Raw genomic sequence first — 23691 nt, forward strand, 5'->3', positions numbered from 1 at the left:
GTCTTTAATCTATTAATTTTTTAAATATCCTTTCTCAAAGAATATAACATTTCGCCAATATAGCCGATGCAATAACTTCATAAAATAAATTGACATTGATTAACTCTTCATTTCAACTATCGCTTTGTTTCGAAAATTATCATTTCTATGCCGCTTATTTAGCTACTACTAACAGTTTGCAAAGGAGAAGGTCTTAACGAATAGTAGGTATTGCAAAATAGAGCATTCCAATTTTTATCGTAGCGTTTCTTCGTTGGAACTGTTTGTTTTTACAGTATCTTACTCTTTTTTTTAACTTTTACATTAAGTTTTCGAATAAAAAAAAAACATTTTTTATCAAATTCAATGGATTCTCGGGAATTCTCAGCTTTTCTCGGGATTCGGGAAGTTCCCATTTTTTTTATTCTCGGGAATTCCCGGAATTGAACACTCTAATTTGCACGTCGAACAGTCTCAAATAGACTGAAGTTATGACCTCAGGACAAAGAAAATAACAGATTTGGTTCAAACTTTGCTTCTCATAAGAGAAAGTTTCACCAAACGAGGGTCTGGAAGCTTAAAAATAGGAAAATATTTCAGTATCGCATTTTGAATACGGCGAATGCGCCGACATCAGCGTTTCGAGAAAAACGCGTTTAAAGTTTGACAGCTCCATAAGCTCCCTGCATGCTATGGGATGAATAAACCCTGGAGGCTTAAAATCCCAAATAAAACAACAAAACAAAGCTCCCAGCAAAAAATTTATTTTGTTTTCTTATTTTTCGAAAATTCAGTATCCTTCACTTAACGTTGTAGTACGTCTCTGGACGTACTTTATCAGCCAGCTGAAAACTCCATTTGTTTACATTTAGCGCATTCGCCATTTTTAAAATTTACTACCGATTTTTGATTTTCAACTGAACCATAAAATAATTGAAACAGATATATACTTGATGAAATGGTAATAATTTCCAGTTGAGAACTCCGGTTGCACATTGTTATTTATCACAAATTAGGGGAGAATGGGGATACTTTATCAGAAAATGGGATCAAGTCTCCATCATATCTTATTAAAAAAAAGCAACTTGCTGTCTCTTCCGTTTTCTGACAGCGCGTATGATTTCAAGTTAATAGAACGTTACTTGATCCTGTTGATGAATTATCGTGGACGAAAGAAATAGTGATATTTTTTAAATTAAGGGAGACTTGATTCTTTATTGAAGGAAACTTATCCTTGAATATAACAACCAGCATAAGATATCGAAATGAGAATCGGGATTCAATTTTCATTTCAAATGTTGATTCAGAAAATTAGTGTGGTACAATAATGAACACCGCGACAAGTCAATGTAATCATGGTAGCGAAGATCTGAAACAGTAAAATAACTCTTTAGGTGCAGAGAACTCATACGACCCATAGATAAGCTTGCCAGATTGCCCGGTTTTATCCGGGTTTGCCCGTATATTTGATGCAAAATTTCGAGAAAGTTCGGTCCGGCCCGGTTGCCCGGATATCGTGAAAAAAGTCCGGATATTGCCCGGATTTTTCACAATTTTCACAAAAAAAAATCAAAGTTTTTGAGTAAGTTTCAGCAAAATCAATTAACGGTATGGACATTTTCAACGGTTGTTTCAAATAATTTCGCTGATCTATTTTTATAAACCTTTGAATATTTAAGTGTTCCAAAAAGTTTCTGAAAGTCTGCAATTACTTTAATAAAATATTAATTTAATTTTTTTTGCATTTTTCTTTGCTTTTATATATAATAACACCTAAATTTTGCCCGGTTTTTGGATTTGAAAAATTGAAATCCATGCCCGGATTTTGCCAGGTTTTTTTGAAAAAATGCCCGGAATTGCTAGGCCCGGATGAGAGTGGAAAAAATTCTGGCAACCTTACCCATAGAGCTGTTTTAGATAGGAATGGGAAGGGTGCAGTTGAGGGAATCCTACTTGCTGGATAGGATTGATGAATGGTATAATGAATGAAACATGAAATAAACTCACAAAAGTCCCGCGTCATCGAGGATTGTTGAATATGACGTCACACACACGATTTGTCCTCCGTTGCGGTTCGTTCTTTTCACACTTTTCAATCGAAGCAACTCAATTTTTCCCGCTTACACAGAAAAAATTTTTGACTATTACGTGTCACTGAAAACTGCAACCTTTAAAATAAATCACCTGTAATTAACAAAACCTGTAATTTTAAATTATTTTCCTTGAAAGTTAACGAAGATTCATTTATTATTACAGCCAATGTCATGTAAAAAAGTTGTACACTAAAAATTAAATGTCACGTAATCATGTTTTCGACCTGTTAAATTACGGTAAATGTCCTGCTCCTTTTTGTAACAGGAAATTTGCGAAATTTTACAGGAAATAATTTTTGCTGTGTAGCTCGGGTGGGGAATAAAATATTCATAAGGCAATAATGTTGAAGCTTGGTGCCACATCAGCCAAGCTGTTTTTAATCTTTTCACACCAGCTCCACAGTATACTTAAAATTGTAATTATAAGTATACTTTTTTACCACATGCACTAGAACAACATCATCTTTCTTTCCCATACTTTCAAAACCCTAAAATTGACCACTTTCTGTTACAGAAAAATCCGGCACCTCGAGCGCTAATTCGTTAACATTTGTCCCGTCCAAAAAGCTTCAGAGTCGAATTGACATTTGTCACCGGTTGTTTTCACATTTTTAAGCATTTAAACTTATCATTGAAACCGTTGGACTCAACGAGACCAAATAACCATGCACATGTTTAAAACTGTCACTTTGAGTCAAAAACGAGATCCAAGTACCGACACGAAAAACAAAACCGCAATCAAGCAAGGCTCTTTCAACTCCGTGAGGCAGGTTTTAAACCTACATATCTGTAAGACACTTTCCTTGAGTTTGAAGCACTTATTTGATGGTCTCCCCTGCTGTGAACATCCAGCATTACGTTTTTAACACTAAACGTACCGGAGGCGGTCAAATGACGGTTTTCAAACTTTGAAGGATGATTACGCCTTATGTAATTTTTTTTTTCGCCAATTCAACGGCAGGACTATTTTTATTTTCAAAATGCAAGTATTTTTGCGTTTTTAATTTTTTTTTAAGTGTTGTGGTTTTCGAAAAACGCATGTGGTATACCTATTCATACCGCGAGCGGTCAAATGACGGTTTACACTGTTTTCACTATAACTTTCTTGTTTCTCAACCGATTTCTTCAAAATTTATAGTTTTGAAAAGCTTATAATGTGACTCAAATATGTTTCTCGGACAGTTTTCAGCTACAATCAATTATATTAAAGTTATTTTAAGTCCAAGAAATTTTTTATGAAAAAACATCCTTCAGGAAAATTGCTATAAATCAGTAATTTAGAGCTCGAAAAAAATTTCACTTAGTGCCTGACAAAGCTGAAGTTAGAGGCTATATATTGCACATACGGAAATTTTTATCAAATTTTTTTTAAGATCATGCCCACAAAAATTGTAAAAAAGTTGTGTAAAACCCGTACTTTTCAATCAATCTACCGCCAAAGCTGTTCCTGTTACAGTAGAGAAAATTTAAAAAGTGAATTGGAAAGGGGACGTAATTTGTCACATTTTGGCATCTTTAGATTTTGTGAAGTACGAAATACATAATTTATGACGACTTTTCAAAGGTAGCTGTTTTTCGAACTTTTTATCAATTTGGATTTTCTGAGACAATTCCTACACCTAAGCTCAGCTTTGCACTGGATTTTGAGTATGTTATCGTAAGGTTTAGGCAAAAAAAATATATGCAAAAGAAAGCTAATTTCATACCGGTTTTGATAAATTCTCAAAATTTTCAATGGCTGATACTGTCCATTTTATGGTTTTTTTTCTATTAAACATAGACTAACCTTCGACAGAGCAAATGAGCTGAATGTTTTAAAATAAGGAAATAAAATTAAAACATTTTCCGAGCTCACTCAGAGACCAACCTTCCTTTCAATTGATTCCCGGGCCCATTTATCACCCGGGCCCATCCGAGTTGATTATCAATTTTCAATTCAATTAAGTCTACATTGCCGTTGGGTCGGCTCGTTCAAATATAGTCATTCCGTTAGTTATATTTTTTTTTGTTAAATTCCTACCGAACCGACTCTCTAATTGTAGATTGTATCGATTGCACTTGTAGTACGTGCGAATGGGGCTTGTTTCTAGTCTTTTTTCTCTCTCTTGAAATTGTTGTTTTCATGTGGTCATGAATTTACAAACTAGAATCGACGGTGTCATCCCAGAGGTGTTCCCTTTAATTGGGTCGTATTTTTCCCACCACCACACCAATTGTTCGAGGGCTTGTGACATGATGCATGCGATGAACTTTTAGATTGCATGGTGGGGAATTGAGCTATCACCAGTTGACTATTCAAATAGCGCTTTAAAACAGTTATTGATAGCTACTTTGCATAAAACGTGTCCTCACGATGGCTTTTACAATTGTGCTTCACGTTAAATTAGCAATGAAATAAAAAATGATTCATAAATCAGGAAACTTTCATCGAATTTAAAAAGATGAGTTACAACCTTGCCACTAGGTAAAATGTAATTAAAAATTTTCATTAGGTAAAGTAGCTCCGGTGCCCGAACATTTTCCACGGGTTTTAAATTTTCTCGACTCGACCAAACGGTTCCCGGAACTGATTGAAGCCGGCGCAAGAACACACCCGCACTCGCACACATCGGAAAGAGTGCGGAATCTTTCCAGCTGGCAAGCTTCCCTGGGGACGTCACATTAAAATTCATGTTCATTAATCTCATCCAACCATGGATGGCTCAACAGTAAATTAATATTCAAAACCGACCCCTTTCCACGGCAAACCTTCGTTCCGAGATTCGGCATCTGCTATGTTTGTGTATGTGTGAGTTTCCAAAATTGGGCTTATGTCTGTTCCCTATTTCGGAGTGAACACATTTCTTTAAAGCTTGGGTCTTTCTTTCCGACCAATCGAGCCACTTTTTGTTAGAAATAGGCTTTTGTTTGAATTTAAAGTTAGTATTTTTTCAAATGCTTATCAAGAATCCATTGAAACTTTTATTTTATTATAATTTTTTCAACTTTTTACGTTTAGCTTTTGATGTTATCGACTTTTTTGACTTGTAAAACATTTTGAAACATTTTTTACCTTTTTGACATTTATTTACATATTTGTCAGTTTTATCAATTTTAACATATTGAAATTATGAGGATTTTAAATATTTTTGACATTTTTGACATGTTTGACATTTTTGACAGTTTTGACATTTTTGATATTTTTGACATTTTTGACTTTTTGACATTTTTGACATTTTTGACATTTATGACATTTCTGACATTTCTGACATTTCTGACATTTTTGACATTTTTGACATTTTTGACTTTTTGACATTTTTGACATTTTTGACATTTTTGACATTTTTGACATTTTTGACATTTTTGACATTTTTGACATTTTTGACATTTATGACATTTCTGACATTTCTGACATTTCTGACATTTCTGACAATTTTGACAATTTTGAAAATTTTGACAATTTTAACAATTTTGACAATTTTGACAATTTTGACAATTTTGACAATTTTGACAATTTTGACAATTTTGACAATTTTGACAATTTTGACAATTTTGACATTTTTGACATTTTTGACATTTTTGACATTTTTGACATTTTTGACATTTTTGACATTTTTGACATTTATGACATTTTTGACATTTGTGACATTTTTGACATTTTTCACATTTTTGACATTTTTGACATTTTTGTCATTTTTGTCATTTTTGTCATTTTTGACATTTTTGACATTTTTGACATTTTTGACATTTTTGACATTTTTGACATTTTTGACATTTTTGACATTTTTGACATTTTTGACATTTTTGACATTTTTGACATTTTTGACATTTTTGACATTTTTGACATTTTTGACATTTTTGACATTTTTGACATTTTTGACATTTTTGACATTTTTGACATTTTTGACATTTTTGACATTTTTGACATTTTTGACATTTTTGACATTTTGACATTTTTGACATTTTTGACATTTTTGACATTTTTGACATTTTTGACATTTTTGACATTTTTGACATTTTTGACATTTTTGACATTTTTGACATTTTTGACATTTTTGACATTTTTGACATTTTTGACATTTTTGACATTTTTGACATTTTTGACATTTTTGACAATTTTGACGATTTTGACAATTTTGACAATTTTGACAATTTTGACAATTTTGACAATTTTGACAATTTTGACAATTTTGACAATTTTGACAATTTTGACAATTTTGACAATTTTGTCAATTTTGACAATTTTGAAAATGTAGACAATTTTGACAATTTTGACAATTTTGACAATTTTGACAATTTTGACAATTTTGACAATTTTGACAATTTTGACAATTTTGACAATTTTGACAATTTTGACAATTTTGACAATTTGGCCAATTTTGCCAAATTTGCCAATTTTGCCAATTTTGACAATTTTAACAATTTTACAATTTTGACAATTTTGACAATTTTGACAATTTTGACAATTTTGACAATTTTGACAATTTTGACAATTTTGACAATTTTGACAATTTTGACAATTTTGACAATTTTGACAATTTTGACAATTTTGACAATTTTTACAATTTTGACATTTTTGACATTTTTGACATTTTTGACATTTTTGACATTTTTGACATTTTTGTCATTTTTGACATTTTTGACATTTTTGACATTTTTGACATTTTTGACATTTTTGACATTTTTGACATTTTTGACATTTTTGACATTTTTGACATTTTTGACATTTTTGACATTTTTGACATTTTTGACATTTTTGACATTTTTGACATTTTTGACATTTTTGACATTTTTGACATTTTTGACATTTTTGACATGTTTGACATTTTTGACATTTTTGTCATTTTTGACATTTTTGACATTTTTGACATTTTTGACATTTTTGACATTTTTGACATTTTTGACATTTTTGACATTTTTGACATTTTTGACATTTTTAACATTTTTGACATTTTTGACATTTTTGACATTTTTGACATTTTTGACATTTTTGACATTTTGGACATTTTGGACATTTTGGACATTTTGGACATTTTGGACATTTTTGACAATTTTGGCATTTTTGACATTTTCAACATTTTTGATATTTTTTACATTTTTGACAGTGTTTACATTTTTGACATTTTTGACATTTTTGACATTTTTGACATTTTTTAAAGTTTTTATATTGTTTAATTTTTTTAATTTTTTCATCATCTTAGTTTTAAAATTTTTCAACATTTGTTTCGTTCACGGTCGTTTTTCGGTTTTGAACAGATTCTTTCATTAATTTCTTTTCGCTGTTAAGTTTTAAGATTTCAATTTCCTGTTGCCAATTCGTTCTTTCCGCTCTATTATTTTAAGATGATTCAACAAGATCTGCTCGAAAGCTGTTATCCCATTTTAGGGACCGCACTTCTTTCATTTTGCTTGTCGTGAGAGACTCTTTCGAGTCAGATTATTTCTGGCATTCATAACCTACGAGCTGGGATTACATTGGCAAAGTGGCTGGGAAGCTAATTCTCGCAAAGACTCATTTCGGAAAGGGGTTTTCCAGTTTCTTTCCCCCGGAAAATTGCTAGTTTAGATAACGCAAATTGCGGCAGCCCAGTTTGAGGTCCTACAGTTTGAATGAGGGGAGGAATAAGATCCTCTACTAACAGATTGAGGGAGATTAAATTAGACTAAAACTAATTTGTATGTAACTTTTCCACCTGGTTTTCAAAGTTTTTGTCCGGCCGGGCCCATATTTCAGCATGTTGTTGTTCCGGGGAATGCGAAAGCTCGTGTCTGCTGTCTAGGGGAGTGAAATTAAAATTTCTTGTATTCAACATACGCTCAGTGGGAAAAGCTGCTCTAGCTACGTAGCTATCTGTGTGTCTAAGGGCAGAATTTACTGGGAAGGACTCATGAAGACGCATCTTACCCACAGGCACAAGTTAATCTTTTGGAATGAAACTTTGCTTCTTGACAGGACAGGTGAGGTGAGATGGAAATGGTGGAAAAGTTGGAACCGTCAGACTTAAGCCTATTGAATTAATTTTGGTTTTAAATTTTTCGCTTTTGGCAGCAACTGAGATCGTTTATCTTTATTAGGAGCTGCTTTCATGTAACCTGCCATCAACATAAAGGCAAACCGAATGATATCTTCATCAAAAGACGATGATGATGACGAATCGATAACGCTTATCAAAGATTAGAAGGCAGCAATCGAATGAATTTGATTTTCGATATTCCTTGGTGGTGGGAGGGCACAAACAAATAAACACACTCCCCGATTACATTAGCGGAATATCAATTTGTGCAAATGAGATAAAGAAACGGAAACGAATGGAAAAGAGCAGAAAAAAAAGGAAACCACAAATGAACATCAACAATTTCCTGACAACAGAAGCTCGAAATTTCCATAGCCGGTGGCCCGGAGGGTGAAATTTGTTTTGGGACAGCGGAAAATTCTGCGGAAAAAACCGGCAACCAAGTCTAGCAACAGGCCGACCGACAGTTTGTTTGTTGGACTTTTTTTTTTGGAGGGTCATCCCAATTCAGCAGAAAAAAATGTAAGCCGCAAACAGATAATTTCAAAAGAGGGACTTGCCGTTGTCTTTTGGGCTTATCGTCTCGTAAGCCGGTGGACCGACCTTCTTTGAGTCGAAATTTTCGATTATAAATTTTGCTGGGTTGTTTTTTCTTCTGTTGACCTTTGAATGATGTTATTCGGTTTTGCAGTTTCGGAGGTTGAATTTCAATAATCAAATTGGTTTTTTGGAGGTTTTTTGTCTCTATCGTGTTGTTGGTGAGAAGATTTCTGTCAATAATCTGCTTTCCATTAGCATTCATTGCATTTATTGGTAAAATTTTCCGCTTCCTGCAGTTTAATGGTTCATTGAAAGTAAAAAAAAGTTATGTTAAGGATGAATAAGGACTAATAAAAGTTTGACATTTTTGTAATTTTGTAATTTTTGTCATTTTTTTCATTTTTGTCATTTTTGACATTTTTAAAATTTTTGGCATTTTTGACATTTTTGACATTTTTTTAAATTTTGAACATTTTTGACATTTTTGACATTTTTTGTCATTTTTGTAATTTCTGTAATTTTTGTCGTTTATATAATTTTTGTCATTTTTGACATTTTTAACATTTTTGGCATTTTTGTCATTTTTGACATTTTTGACTTTTTTTTTTTACTTTTTTTTACTTTTTAGACAATTTTGACTTTCTTGACTTTTTTGACATTTTTGACTTTTTTTGAATTTTTTTTTAACTTTTTTGACTTTTTGACTCTTTTGACTTTTTTGACTTATTTAAAATTTTTGAACTTTTTAGACATTTTTGACATTTTTGACTTTTTTAACTTTTTTGACATTTTTGACTTTTTTGACTTTTTGACTTTTTTTGACTTTTTTAACTTTATTGACTTTTTTGACTTTTTTGACTTTTTTGACTTTTTTTGACTTTTTTGACTTTTTTGACTTTTTTGACTTTTTTGACTTTTTTGACTTTTTTTGACTTTTTTGACTTTTTTTGACTTTTTTGACTTTTTTGACTTTTTTGACTTTTTTGACTTTTTTGACTTTTTTGACTTTTTTGACTTTTTTGACTTTTTTGACTTTTTTGACTTTTTTTACTTTTTTGACTTTTTTGACTTTTTTGACTTTTTTGACTTTTTTGACTTTTTTTAAATTTTTTCTTTTTTCCTTTTTTAATATTTTTTACTTTTTGGACATTTTTGACTTTTTTGACTTTTTCGATTTTTTTGACTTTTTTGACTTTTTGACTTTTTGACTTTTTGACTTTTTTGACTTTTTTGACTTTTTTTACTTTTTTGACTTTTTTGACTTTTTTGACTTTTTTGAATTTTTTGACTTTTTTGACATTTTTGACATTTTTGACATTTTTGACATTTTTATACATTTTTGACATTTCTGACATTTTTGACATTTTTGACATTTTTGACATTTTTGACATTTTTGACATTTTTGACATTTTTGACATTTTTGACATTTTTGACATTTTTGACATTTTTGACATTTTTGACATTTTTGACATTTTTGACATTTTTGACATTTTTTACATTTTTGACATTTTTGACATTTTTGACATTTTTGACATTTTTGACATTTTTGACATTTTTGACATTTTTGACATTTATGACTTTTTTGACATTTTTGACATTTTTGACATTTTAGACATTTATGGAATTTTTGACATTTTTGACATTTGATCATTTCGAAATTTTTGACATTTTTTACATTTTTGACATTTTTGAAATTTTTGACATTTTTGAAATTTTTAAAATTTTTGACTTACAATTTGCCATTTTTGACATTTTTTCGCGTTTCTGACATTTTTGACATTTTTGACATTTTTGACATTTTTGACATTTCTGACATTTTTGAAATTTTTGACATTTTTGACATTTTTGACATTTTTGACATTTTTGACATTTTTGACATTTTTGACATTTTTGACATTTTTGACATTTTTGACATTTTTGACATTTTTGACATTTTTGACATTTTTGACATTTTTGATATTTTTGACATTTTTGACATTTTTGACATTTTTGACATTTTAAAAATTTTGACATTTTTGACATTTTGAAATTTTTGAAATTTTTGATAATTTTGACATTTTTGACATTTTTGACATTTTTGGCATTTTAGACATTTTTGACATTTTTAACCTTTTTGACGTTTTTGACATTTATGACATTTTTTACATTTTTGATATTTTTGACATTTTTGACAATTTTCAAATTTTAGACATTTTTCACTTTTTTTAGTTTTTTGACATTTTTGGCTTTTTTTTAGAATTTTGATTTTTTTTATTGTGTTTTAAATTTATCATACTCTTTGCCGTTTTTCGTTGTATCTTTTTGTTCGGAAAATTCTTCTCAAAACTCGATGTTGAAAGTGTATTAGCATGAATTCTAAATTGTTACTAATAATAGATTCAAATAGTTGACTTTGACTTCCATACAAGCACTAGAAATTGTTAAAATAGTTCATTTGAGTCTGATGACAAATTGTATAAAACAGCGTAGCGTGAAGAATTGAAAAATAGATGTTGGGTTCGCTGAGTCAAAAGATGGGATTCAAAATCAATTCATTCGTATCAGTGCTTGTATAAGCTTAAAATATTTATGCTAATACACCTCCATCATCGATTTTCCTTAATTTTATATACTATCAAACAGAAATTTTGTTCAATGTCATTTGAGAATTGTATAAATTTTTAAAATACCATATTCTGATCGTAGAGCGCTGAATCTTTGTTTTCAGTTTTTTTTTTTAATTTTTGACTTGTTTATCGTACTTGAAAATATTTGACAAACTGAACACTAAATCCTTAAAAAACTCTTTGTTTTGTTTTTTTTTTATGTTTAAATTGAAATTGAGATATTATCAAACTGAACTCACTTCTCAAAATGCCTTAGTGTTTTTGGCATTCTTAAAAATTTTAATTTAGACAATTTTAACCATTTTGCTGGACTTAACTGAACGTTTGACTTAACAAAAATCTATTAATCAGAAGAAGAATAATATATCAATATAAAAACTTTACCGCCAAAATCAAAACTTACCGTCAAAAATCGACGAATCTGTCCTCACATATCGGTCTGCAAAAAAAAGAAAGAAAAATAGCTCCATTAGTGCACCGTTTTGATCCGAAAACTTCTTCCAACAGCAAAAGCAGATGGCTTTTTGATCGATTGATTGCCCGAAATGGGAAGAGGAAGCAAGCTCAACTCAACCCGAAAGATATGAAATTCTCTCCTTCGTCATCAATCTCTCGATTTTCGTCTACCTTACTACCCTTTCACGGGTCTTTGAAAACGAATTGAATCTAGTGATTTTGGACGTGTGTGTCTGTTTTTTTTTATTTCTATTATAGTTCTGCAAGCTAGGAAAAAGTCGACAAATTGAGTCTCACGAAAATGGAAGCAAACTAGGAAAAAAAAGTCAAATTTCCAACTATCCGAAACCGGAAAGGGGGGATGATGCTGTGGCAAAAGCTAAAGGACACACATCAACTGACCTCAATTTGATGTTCTGTTTTATTGACGAGGGGTACCATTTTAGGAATTTCCGGTCAATAGAATAGCCTCCGTCGTCGCCTGTTTTTTTCTTTTGGCTTCCATATAGAGGCATAAGGAACGAAAAATATAAAAAAAAACTCAAGCGACAAAATCGAACGAAACTCTACGCTTTCGTAGATGACAGATTTCCCGTGGCAAAGGTTCTGCGCCGTTTGGTGTTTTTCTTTTTTCATTCTCAAAGAGACGGTGTTTGGGAAAATTTATGCCGAAAAGGGTTCTCCGACGTCGTCAGTGCTATTTTTGAAATGAAACGTTCTTCCGATTCTATGAGAATGAGTGAAAAAGCACAAAGGGAAAGGGGGGATCCATCAGCTTGGCCATCGGCAGAGTGAAGGGATTTTTCTGCCTGAAGGGGGCAGCCTATCTACGTGACCGGATCGGATGACGACCGACGATGATGGCCGAGTGATTTCACTTTCGGTCCGTTTTCTCGGTGATGGGAAACGGCTTCGTTTATGGTCTGCTTCTAGAAGAAGTCAGAATGTTAGATATGTGTCCATGTGAGCTGGGTCTGTTTTCCTGGGTTCGACTTCTGTTTATTTTGATTTAGTTACGTTTTACGACTTTACAACAACTTCGTCTTTTAGGATCACAGTCGCACAATGGCGCTGAAGATTCTGAGATGTTTTGTTAGGGCTCAGATGGAATCGACTAGCGTAAACATGTGCACATTTGTTAAGTAGACTTTTGAAGATCGGAAATGTCCTCATTTCATTATAAGGGTTGAAGAAGGAAAAAGAAATCTTAATCATGAATTATTCGAGATTCCTTCTGATGCTTGACTGCTTATCCAGTATGATTTTGAACGATTGAATTGCATAATTGAACAGAATCAGTCTTCATGCTCTGATGATAAGAAAAATTGTGAGCAAATAGGCACACTAGACTATAAATTTTTTCTTGTAATTTCTTTATTTTTAACAGTTTATACAATGCAGAATTTTTCAAAATTGCTAATTTTTGTTTCCTTCAAATAAATTTCAAATGAGAATGATTAATCCAAAATTTAAAAAGGGGCTAGTTTCAAGCAAAGAATATATTTCTGAATTTGGAAAATTCGAAAAAATTAGACTTTACGGCTATTGATGATTGATGAAAAAAATCAATATGAAAAAATCGAATAAGTTGACTGTATCAATATGAGTGAGTTGAGTGAGGGGTACCAAATCTTAATATTCTGTAACTTTTTCTCTACCAGTTCACGTTAATAACTCTATCTAGGAATATTAAAAATTCTTTTCGATATTTAAGTTGTAACTGAACGGGGCTACTGGACGGGCAGCACTGTACGCACTTAAGTTGACGACAGTTTTGAACAGGGAAAAAGAGCGAGAGAAAAGAAAGCGGTTTGTTCGTCGGGAAAGTCGTAGGACGTAAATGAACAATAACAAAACAACAATAAATTCGCGTTAGGTGTGAAGTTGTTATGAGCAGAAGAATCTACTTCATCTTAAAAGTACGAGCTTAGGCTAAAAGTGCGAACTTAATGCAATAGTGCGAAGTGAAGTGAAGTCGCTTGAGCAAAGGTATTATTAGTGAAATTTGGTAATTTGGAAATTCTTTATTTAGGGAAATATTGCGGATACTCGCTTGTTCAGAAGACACCTAATTAAGCTGTTTAACCTGATGAGTAGAGGTGAGAATTTCATTGAGAAATGTTAGAAAAAAAGTTATTTAATTTACCATAACTAATGTTAAAGGTGGCTAGCGGAAGGCAGTTACGGTGAATACGAATCGAGACAGCATGAAGCGAATAGGAGAAGTTACTAAACGTGAGATAAAGAAACATTGAATTTTAGTTCCTTTCATCAAAGTTATGTTTCTATCGTAGGTTTTTAAAATGCACCGAACTTTGAACGAATAAAGGAGTGTTACAAATTCGGAAACAACCTTTTCCTTCGTTACACGAACCAAAGTAACAAAAATAATATTTTAAAAACGTTTGCTAAAGGATGTCTAATTCAGCCAGCAACGCCACTGCTGCCCACCAAGTAAGACTTATGTAGCTAGTAGGTCCCCAAAGGCGAAGAGTGATACTCTCCTTTCAACTCAAGTCCTTTGCTCTTGGCCACTATTCTGAGAACTGCAAGACGAAACGAGGCACTAATACACCCACAATTCAGCCTCTGAGCCAATTGCGTGTAATCAATTACATGTAGCAAAAATAACAAAAAAAAAAAAACATTCCTTCATTCAATGGGTTTCCCGTTTCCTTCACTCCCGTTCCCTTTCCCGTTTCGATCGCAAGACTTGTGGCGGAACAGACGCCGTTGGAGGAAAAGAAGAAGTTGATGGAGAAACACTTCAGCATTCTCGAGGAGTTGGTCGATCTCGAAGACGAAGAAACAGCGGAAGAAGAAGTGGACGCTGACGCAAAGGTACAGAACTGGTTGGGCGCCGCTGGAGGCAAGTGCCAAGAAGAAGGACCAAGTGAAGAAGAAGTTTCCGGGAACGAAGAAGATGAAGACATCGAGGAAACGGATTTCAGCGATGATTCCGAAGAAAAAGAGCAGGAAGACAGCAGCGATGGTTCCACGGAGGACGAGCTGGGACGGAATAATAATTCCACCTTCAATCCCAAGGATCGTTTTACACCAGCGAAGAAAGGCGTAAGCAAACTGAGAAAGCAGCAGCAGCTATCGATCAAACCGAAGCCTGACGCGCGATCAACTCACTGCCCGCCACACAGTCGCAAAGGACCTGCCCATCTTCTCAAGGAATCCCGAAGATGTTTCTCTCCACGTACGAAAGCACGACTCGCATGTGCGGTTACACAGAGGAAGAGAATATGCTGCGACTGAGGAGTTGCTCGAAGGGAGCTGCGTTTGCCACAGTTCGAAGTTTCCTTCTACACCCAAGGACAGTGGATAGGGCAATCGACGCACTAAAGCTGAAATTTGGACAGCCGCGGTTCATCGAATCGATCTGAATCTCTGAATTAAATCGTAGACTTCACGCTAGAAGTGCAGTGACTGTTCTGGCATCCCTGTCATCGTTGGAAACGACACATAATTCGATGACAGCTGGGCAGAACGAAAACGGAATCGAAGAAACCATTGTTAAACAGAAATTATAAAGTGCCACGAGGAAAATCTTATACCTAACAACGTTTAGTTAAGTTTGTTACAACTATAGTATCTCTCCTTAAAAAGTAGGTATTACTTAAAATATTTGGCATAGATGATTTGATTTATATACTTATAAAAATATAGATAGTACGCAGTTAATATCGCCACCTGTACACCAAGAAATAGCTGAATATCTCTTCGCAGAATACAGGTTAGATTTCACATAAGTGTGATCAAGAATTGAATTTTTTAACTTATACTGCTTCCAAATAGACCATAGGTTCTAAACCATCATTTCTATACAGGGGCGGTCCTAGAGTTGGCTCTTGGGGGGGGTGATTTTCCAAATTTCAAAAATCAGTCAATATGAAGGAACGATCATTTTGAAAAAGCGAAAAAATGGGGAGGGTGGCGAAAAAATGGGGGCCCGATGGGACTTTCAAACGAGTACAGTTTTCACTGAACAAAATCAGATGCATTTCAAAAATATGAAATGAGAGAAGAATAATGATTAATGATATCTTTCAACCAACTTTTTCAATATTTATAGAACAACCAGAAAATCTTTAATTTTCACTGCAAAAAAAAATTAATTAAAAGAAAACTGTCATAATTTGTTTATCTGGTAGTTTGAAATTGTCACTTTCAAAGATCTTTAAAGAATTTCTTGTTATAAATGTCATTTTACAAATGCAAATTATACACACGTTGATGAACCTTTGAATATTTTTTAGTGCTAGACCAAACAAAAAGTATAGTTTTGAGATAAGTTTTAGTTAATTATTGCTATGAACTACAAACTGATTAACGGTTATTAAATTTTTCATTGGAGTAATTTAATGAATAGTGATTTAGAAATTTCGTAGTATTATTTTCAATTTGGAAACACAATCCTCGTTCGGAATTCTGGTCTTTCGAATGTTAGCTTGATGGATTGCCGTGTTGCCGACTGATAAAGGAAAAGTTTTAATCCACAAGGGAAAAAATTAAACATTGGAAAACTGATTTTGGTCATTAAACTCGAGCGTATCCAATATCGTAGCCTCCGAATAGCGCTGGGTTGTACGCTTTCAACTCACACCATGAGCCTCGAGGTTTTGGCAGGCGTACTCCCTCTGAGAGATCGGTTTTACTCATTATCCCTCCGGTTCCTCATCAGGTGTGAGGTCATGAACCCATTGGTGATTGCAAATTTTGAGAAGCTACTAGAGCAAAATCTTCAAACAAAATATATGACTATGGGGTTTTTTTTTTATTATCTGACAATTTGCGCCGGGGGTCTTCGGATTTTCTCCAAAATTTAAAATTTCGTTCGTTTCAGCACCATAAGAAAACATGTGTTTTTGCAGATTTCTAAGACTTTTATTTTTCGAGTTAGCTAACGTTTAAGTTTTTTTGAAAAAAAAATTACCCTCTTTTCAAATGCCCATAACTTTGTCAATTTTCTACGTAGAATAGAAAATAGCACATCAAAACGCATTAAAATTTTACCAGCTGTTCAAATAAAATATTAACAAAAAATTATATATTGATTCTTGGTATAAAATTAAGTAAATATGTTAAAAATAACGTCCAAAAGTACCGTCTGCACCACCAAAATTTTTGAAACATATTTCATTTTATAGTCCTATTAATTTCACAACTTTCATCTGAAGACACCAAAGTGGGCCATAAACTCCTTCAAGAGTTATGAAAGAAACAGTGACAATAAATCTCTTTTTTAACGTCAAAAACTAACAATTTTCGAACAACTGCACTCACATATAGGGACTTCGTCTCTTATCGTACGCAAGTGCACCGGTGGTTAAAAATCTGCAAAAAATGCCATTTTATAGTCAAATTAGTTTTATAACTTTGACCTGAAGACACCAAAATGAGCCAATCACTCCTTCAAGAGTTATGGAAGAAATAAGGACCATATGTATTGTTGCGCCCGCGTCAGAGTATAACGATTCTCGCACAGTCACGCGCTTATACGCAGAACACCATTTACACGAACGTTCATTCTAAAGCATACCCTAGAAACGATTATATTCATTGATAGTTCTTTGATCTAATTTTTTCAAAAGAGAAGATAAATAACTTGTCAATAAAATAATATCAACATGCTTTGTTTAAGACTCTGCACCTACACTGGGTACCTCAATTTTAACAATGGTCGCATCGCTAATGTACGTTCAATCGTGCATTTGAGCGTATATTTTTACCAATACGATAGGAATTCCTGAAATAATTGAATAAAAATGAGCTGAATGAGATTACTTAAAATTATACATTTCTTATTTGAAGAAGTCATCTGACAGATATTTAAAACAAAAAAGATATTGACTACAATCGGATCCTTAAGCGAGAGCTTCGTCGTGCTATGTGGCTATGTCGTTCAGAGTATTCTACGGCGGTTATTTTCCATTCATATTTGGGTGGGAACGAATGCATGGAATTGTTTGGTGTCAGTATAGCTGATAAATACCTCAATTCAGTGTTCGGCACAAAAGCGCTGATCTGCTAATCGCTAATTAGTCTGCTAATTTTAAGTCAGCGATTCAATTAGAGCGCTAAGTTTTGATTGAGTTAGCGAATTAAAAAGTCCCGTTAATTGTTGGTTCCGCTAATTGAAGACTACTTACCTCCATATACTTTCATCAATCTCTCGAATTATTAATGATAGAATATACTTTTAAGTTAAGGTGACATTGGCTATCATTCTAACCTCCATATACGCTTCAAGTGAAAATTGTCACTTCTAATGGTCTCAGTGGAGGAATGCGCAGTAGATTCAGTGGAAAGGTGTATTTTTTTGTCATTTTTCCGTTTTCTATCACTTTTTTTCGCAACATTAACAGAAGAAATAAAATAAAATATGCAGGGTGGTCACTCAATTTAAATTTTTAGATTACCGCATTTTTCCTGATTTTAACTCACATTGTCACAGGAAATTTCCGATTCATAAAAATGAAAAAAATCAGTCTAAAAAACTATTTTTAACTACATTTTTAATGGTACAGGTTTGAGTAATTTCTGGAATTTTATGAAGGAAGTAATTGCATTTTACTTCTTCTGTAAGTTTTGCGAAAAAAAAATGCTTGAAGTGGGAAAAAAGTACCTAAACAGCTATGTAAACGGCGCTAAACAATACAAAACTATTTTACCATTTTTTAATCAGCTTTTTGCTTTGAGCTGGTTGGGACATTTATTTTGTTCATGAAGCATTTTAATAAGGAAAATAAAAAATATTGCAAAAATAATGAATTAGAATAAATCGCACAAAAGATTTCATGCAAAAATTGCATATTATCTACTCGGCAAAAAACTGATAAATCGAGTAAATTTTTAACGAAAATTTCAAAAAAAGAAGCGGCGCTAATTTTTCAGTAAGCGATGCCGAAAACTGTTTAAACCGTACATTAGAGATGCGACTATTGTTAAAATCGAGGTACCCAGTGTAGGTGCAGAGTCTTAAACAAACCACGTTGATATTATTTTATTGACAAGTTATTTATCTTCTCTTTTGAAAAAATTAGATCAAAGAACTATCAATGAATATAATCGTTTCTAGGGTATGCTTTAGAATGAACGTTCGTGTAAATGGTGTTCTGCGTATAAGCGCGTGACTGTGCGAGAATCGTTATACTCTGACGCGGGCGCAACAATACATATGGTCCTTATTTCTTCCATAACTCTTGAAGGAGTGATTGGCTCATTTTGGTGTCTTCAGGTCAAAGTTATAAAACTAATTTGACTATAAAATGGCATTTTTTGCAGATTTTTAACCACCGGTGCACTTGCGTACGATAAGAGACGAATTCCCTATATATGAGTGCAGTTGTTCGAAAATTGTTAGTTTTTGACGTTAAAAAAGAGATTTATTGTCACTGTTTCTTTCATAACTCTTGAAGGAGTTTATGGCCCACTTTGGTGTCTTCAGATGAAAGTTGTGAAATTAATAGGACTATAAAATGAAATATGTTTCAAAAATTTTGGTGGTGCAGACGGTACTTTTGGACGTTATTTTTAACATATTTACTTAATTTTATACCAAGAATCAATATATAATTTTTTGTTAATATTTTATTTGAACAGCTGGTAAAATTTTAATGCGTTTTGATGTGCTATTTTCTATTCTACGTAGAAAATAGACAAAGTTATGGGCATTTGAAAAGAGGGTAATTTTTTTTTCAAAAAAACTTAAACGTTAGCTAACTCGAAAAATAAAAGTCTTAGAAATCTGCAAAAACACATGTTTTCTTATGGTGCTGAAACGAATAAAATTTTAAATTTTGGAGAAAATCCGAAGACCCCCGGCGCAAACCCGTCAGATAATAAAAAAAAATCCCCTATATATCATGGATTCATGTCTATGCAGGTTAATCCTTCATCGTTCTCTCCCATTCGTGTTTTTCACCCTGAATACGACTCTGCCTCTGTCCAGTTTGATTTGTCCATGCAGCAGGAAATCCGTGGGATTCCGGAACAACACCGTGCTCTTATTGCTCCTAGGCTTTTTGATGCAAAGTATGGACACGTCAATGCTGAAAAAATGTACTTTACTGATGGTTCCCTGATAGACGATTGTACCGGGTTTGGAGTGTTCAACCAAATTTCAAGTGCGTCTTACAGTCTGCAATCTCCATGCTCAGTGTATATAGCCGAATTAGCAGCTATACATTGGGCAGTGGAAAATATAGCCGCACGACCCGTTGGACACTACATCATTGTAACGGATAGCCTTAGCTCTCTTGAGGCTATTCGTTCAATAAGGCCCGCAAAGCACTCGCCGTACTTTCTTGAAAAGATACGGGTGACGTTGAGTGCTTTATCTAGACGCTGCTTCATCATCACCTTTGTCTGGGTGCCTTCACATTGCTCAATAATGGGCAATGAGAAGGCAGACTCACTGGCAAAGGTGGGCGCGGTTGAAGGCGACATTTATCAGCGTCAAATCGCCTTCAACGAATTTTACTTTCTAGTTCGAAGTACCTCTCTGGTCAACTGGCAGCGCAAATGGGATGAGGATGAGTGGGGTCGGTGGCTTCATTCGATTATCCCAAAGGTAAGCCTTAAACCTTGGTTCAATAGATTGGACCTGAGTCGGGATTTTATTAAAAAACTAGCTGATCCCATACGAACTCCGTTTCGCTTTCAACTTGGACTATGTCATGAACAGTTTGTATGAAATTCAATTGCCATGCATTTTTTAGATGCACTTCCGAATTATTTGTTAAACAATAATAGTAAAAATGTTGGACGATCACTTTTTCTGTCTGCTACTAAATTTGTAATCAGGAATCAATTGACAGTTCCATAAAACCTCCGTGTATAAAATTTCGACTCGATCGTTGCATAACAACGCAATTATTGCCGTTCCCTCAAATCTCCCGTGTGCAAATTTTCCAAGCAACCCATTGCATAGTAACTTCAATATTCCTTAAAACTTTGGAAAATTAATTAATATGAACGACCCCTTTTGTCGATCCCTGGCAAAGCATTTGACATCTGAAATTGATTGCCCGTCCCTGAAAACAACCGTGTGCAAATTTTCATCACAATCCGATGTATAATAACAATGATATTGCAAAAATATTGAAAGGTTGATATGGACGACCCCCTTGGCCGACCCCTTACACTGAATTCAATACCTGAAATCGATTGTCCATCCCTCAAAACTCTCGTGTACCAATTTTCATCTAAATTCGTTGTAAAATAACGACAATATCGCATTAACACTGAATAGTTAATATGGACGACCCCTTTGGCCAACCTCTGATTTCAATTTCGATAAGTGAAATCAATTGTTTATCCCTAAAAACTTATATGTGCAAATTTTCATCCCAATCCGATGTATAAAAACGTCAATGTCCCTAAGATATTGAAAATTTAATATGGACGACCCCTTTTGCCGGCCCCTTACGTTGAATTTGATACCTCAAATCGATTGCACGTCACTCAATACTATCGTGTACCAACTTTTATCTGAATACGATGTATAATAACGTCAATATCTCAAAAAACAGCGATATGTTAATATGGACGACCCCTTTGGCTGACCCCTTACACAAAATTTGACACCTCAAATCGAATGCTCGTCTTTCGAAACACTCATGTGCAAATTTTCAACACAATCCGATGAAAAGTAACGTCAATATCGCCAAAACAATATTTGTCTTGTATGGACGACCCGCTTCAGAAGGGGTCATCCGAAAATCCGAAAACATTTTTCATCATTCCTGGTCCTAATGAGCATCCATGCCAAATTTCAGACCTCTAGCTCTTAAGACGGCTGAATCTATAGAGGACAAACAAACAAACAAACAAACAAACAAACAAACAAACAAACAAACAAACAAACATACAGAAATTGCTTTTTATATATATAGATTTTCCCGCCTCATGTCCAATCATTGTTCCTTAAACGCGTTACTCTTTCGTGTGAATCTCGCTGACAGCAATTTGTGTCGCTGTGGTCAGGGTTACCACGACATCGAGCATATTGTTTGGTCTTGTGAGGACCATCTTACCGCCAGAGCGAATTTGATAGATTCCCTTCGGGCCCGAGGCAAACCACCTAGCGTTCCGGTGAGGGATGTGCTGGCTGCGGTAGACCTTGACTACATGTTCGAAATATATCTTTATCTTAAATCTATCGATCTCCGCGTTTAAGTATCTTTTTCATCTTTTCCTTCCTTCTTTTTGGCTATATTAGTTTTAAAATAATGAACTGTAAATACCTAAGCCAGTCTACATAAAACCAATAATTGACAATCAAACGAAAAATAGTGTGGAAATAAATCCTTAACGTAGATTTAAGCAACTGATGTACAAAAAAGGAACTTTGGCTCCGTAATACTAAAAGGTCTGAGCCGAATAAAATAAACGAATAATTAAAAAAAAAACGGATTTTGGAAAAATTTTGCGTCCTTTACACGATTTTTTTTTGTCAGATTTGTTGTCAAAAAACTAATTATTTTAGAGTTCCATCGATCAATGATTACTGATGAAGCAACTGGCCTACATGAACAACAAATAATTATTTTAAATATATTCCTATTTTTTTTTATTCATTCATCGATGAAGATTTTAGGGAAGAATGTTAATAAATGGTTCATTCCCAAAAAAACGATACAGATTTTGTTCCTAAAAAACAACGATTTGAAACAAATATATTTAATTTTTTTTAAATTCTATAATTTTGTCGTCCAGAAGTCACGGTACTCACAGTCTTCAGAAAAATTGATAATGAAGTTAGAACGTTTTTTCTAAATCTTTTTGATACTGTACACTTTTGCTAGAAAGTGCACAGATTTTTTCAATAAATTTTAATCTTATATTTTCAAAAGTTTAATCGAAAAACAGAGCAGATAGGGAAAATACAAATTTGCACTCAGTACCCTTAAATAAGTCAAAGACAGTTTTCAAATTCCTTGCACCTCGGAAAATGTGAATTTTGTTCCCTTGTGTTTTAATTGTGAATGCAGATTTTGAGTTTGAAGATGAATTTGAATCTCTTTCTCAAAACACCAATTCCTTCATATTGAAACAGCTTTTATAAATAGTTTTCATTTCTTTTTGGCTCTAAAAACTCATAGGAAACGCAAAAATTTCAAACACTGCCCAAAGTTTCTTCTTTTGATTTAATGTTGCTCTGGAATCTGTAGTGTTTAACGCATTAACGCATTAACTTGAATTTAGAAATCTTTAAAAAGTTTTTAAATGTTAAACTTTAACTATTAAAATTTAAAATTTTCATTTTCAATTTCTGTTTGGTAGTATATACTTGAATTTTTTTATACGGTTATCCACTATATGAATGCTTGATGTGATAGATTTTAAACCAAATTAAACTAAATTGGATCTTTTTTTTAAATTTCTTAATATAGGTTAGTTTGAAGTTTCATAATTCATATTTGAATGATGTAAAATCGAGGGGAAGACGAATTCGTGCAAGAGCATCTTTTCTGTGATTCAAAAACTCAATTATTATTTTGCAATCTTATTAAGAATTCCTTGTAAACGCAAGTGGGAATAGTACTGCATTGGATTTGGGAATGATTTAGACATCACTTTGTGAAGATTTAAAATTGTCAATAAACCAACTGTAAACAAAAGAAATTTATAATTGAATTTCAGATTCGTCTTAGCTATTTATCTTGAAGTAGAGTTTTATTATAATATTTTGTCCCGATTCCTTCGGTTTTTAAGATATTTTGAATTACAAAGAAAAATCATAGTGAGAAACTTTCCGTTGCTGAATCTTCCTTATAATGGATTTCATGAGGCCTTAATATGTCGTATATTACGATTGAATTTTTTTTTTTGTGAAATATTGGTGTCAAACAGAAAGATCAGAAGGTACCAAAGACTGTCAATTCAAGTCACACGTTTCTTAAGTGTCTACTGGAAAACTGATCACTCCAATAATGGAGGATGTGACTTCAATTGATATTTCTTACTAATAAGGCAATTTAATTTCTGAAAATAAAAGGGAATTGCCAATCT

General features: G+C 33.2%; 2 protein-coding genes across 2 annotated transcripts in view; one reads left to right on the plus strand and one right to left on the minus strand.

Moving 5' to 3' along the window:
- Positions 1-23691, minus strand: part of LOC129745480 (5-hydroxytryptamine receptor 1-like) — a 244886-nt gene that overhangs the window by 114698 nt on the left and 106497 nt on the right. The window contains exon 3 of the mRNA XM_055738590.1: positions 11615-11650. The gene's annotated coding sequence lies outside the window, so the exon portion shown is untranslated. The remainder of the gene's footprint in view (positions 1-11614; positions 11651-23691) is intronic.
- LOC129738334 (uncharacterized) lies at positions 1307-14931 on the plus strand. The gene is made up of 2 exons (XM_055729520.1): positions 1307-1356; positions 14379-14931. The coding sequence occupies exons 1-2, from the start codon at positions 1307-1309 to the stop codon at positions 14929-14931; spliced, it is 603 nt and encodes a 200-aa protein (XP_055585495.1).

This window comes from Uranotaenia lowii, chromosome 1 (assembly GCF_029784155.1).
Source record: "Uranotaenia lowii strain MFRU-FL chromosome 1, ASM2978415v1, whole genome shotgun sequence".
Lineage (NCBI taxonomy): Eukaryota > Metazoa > Arthropoda > Insecta > Diptera > Culicidae > Uranotaenia > Uranotaenia lowii.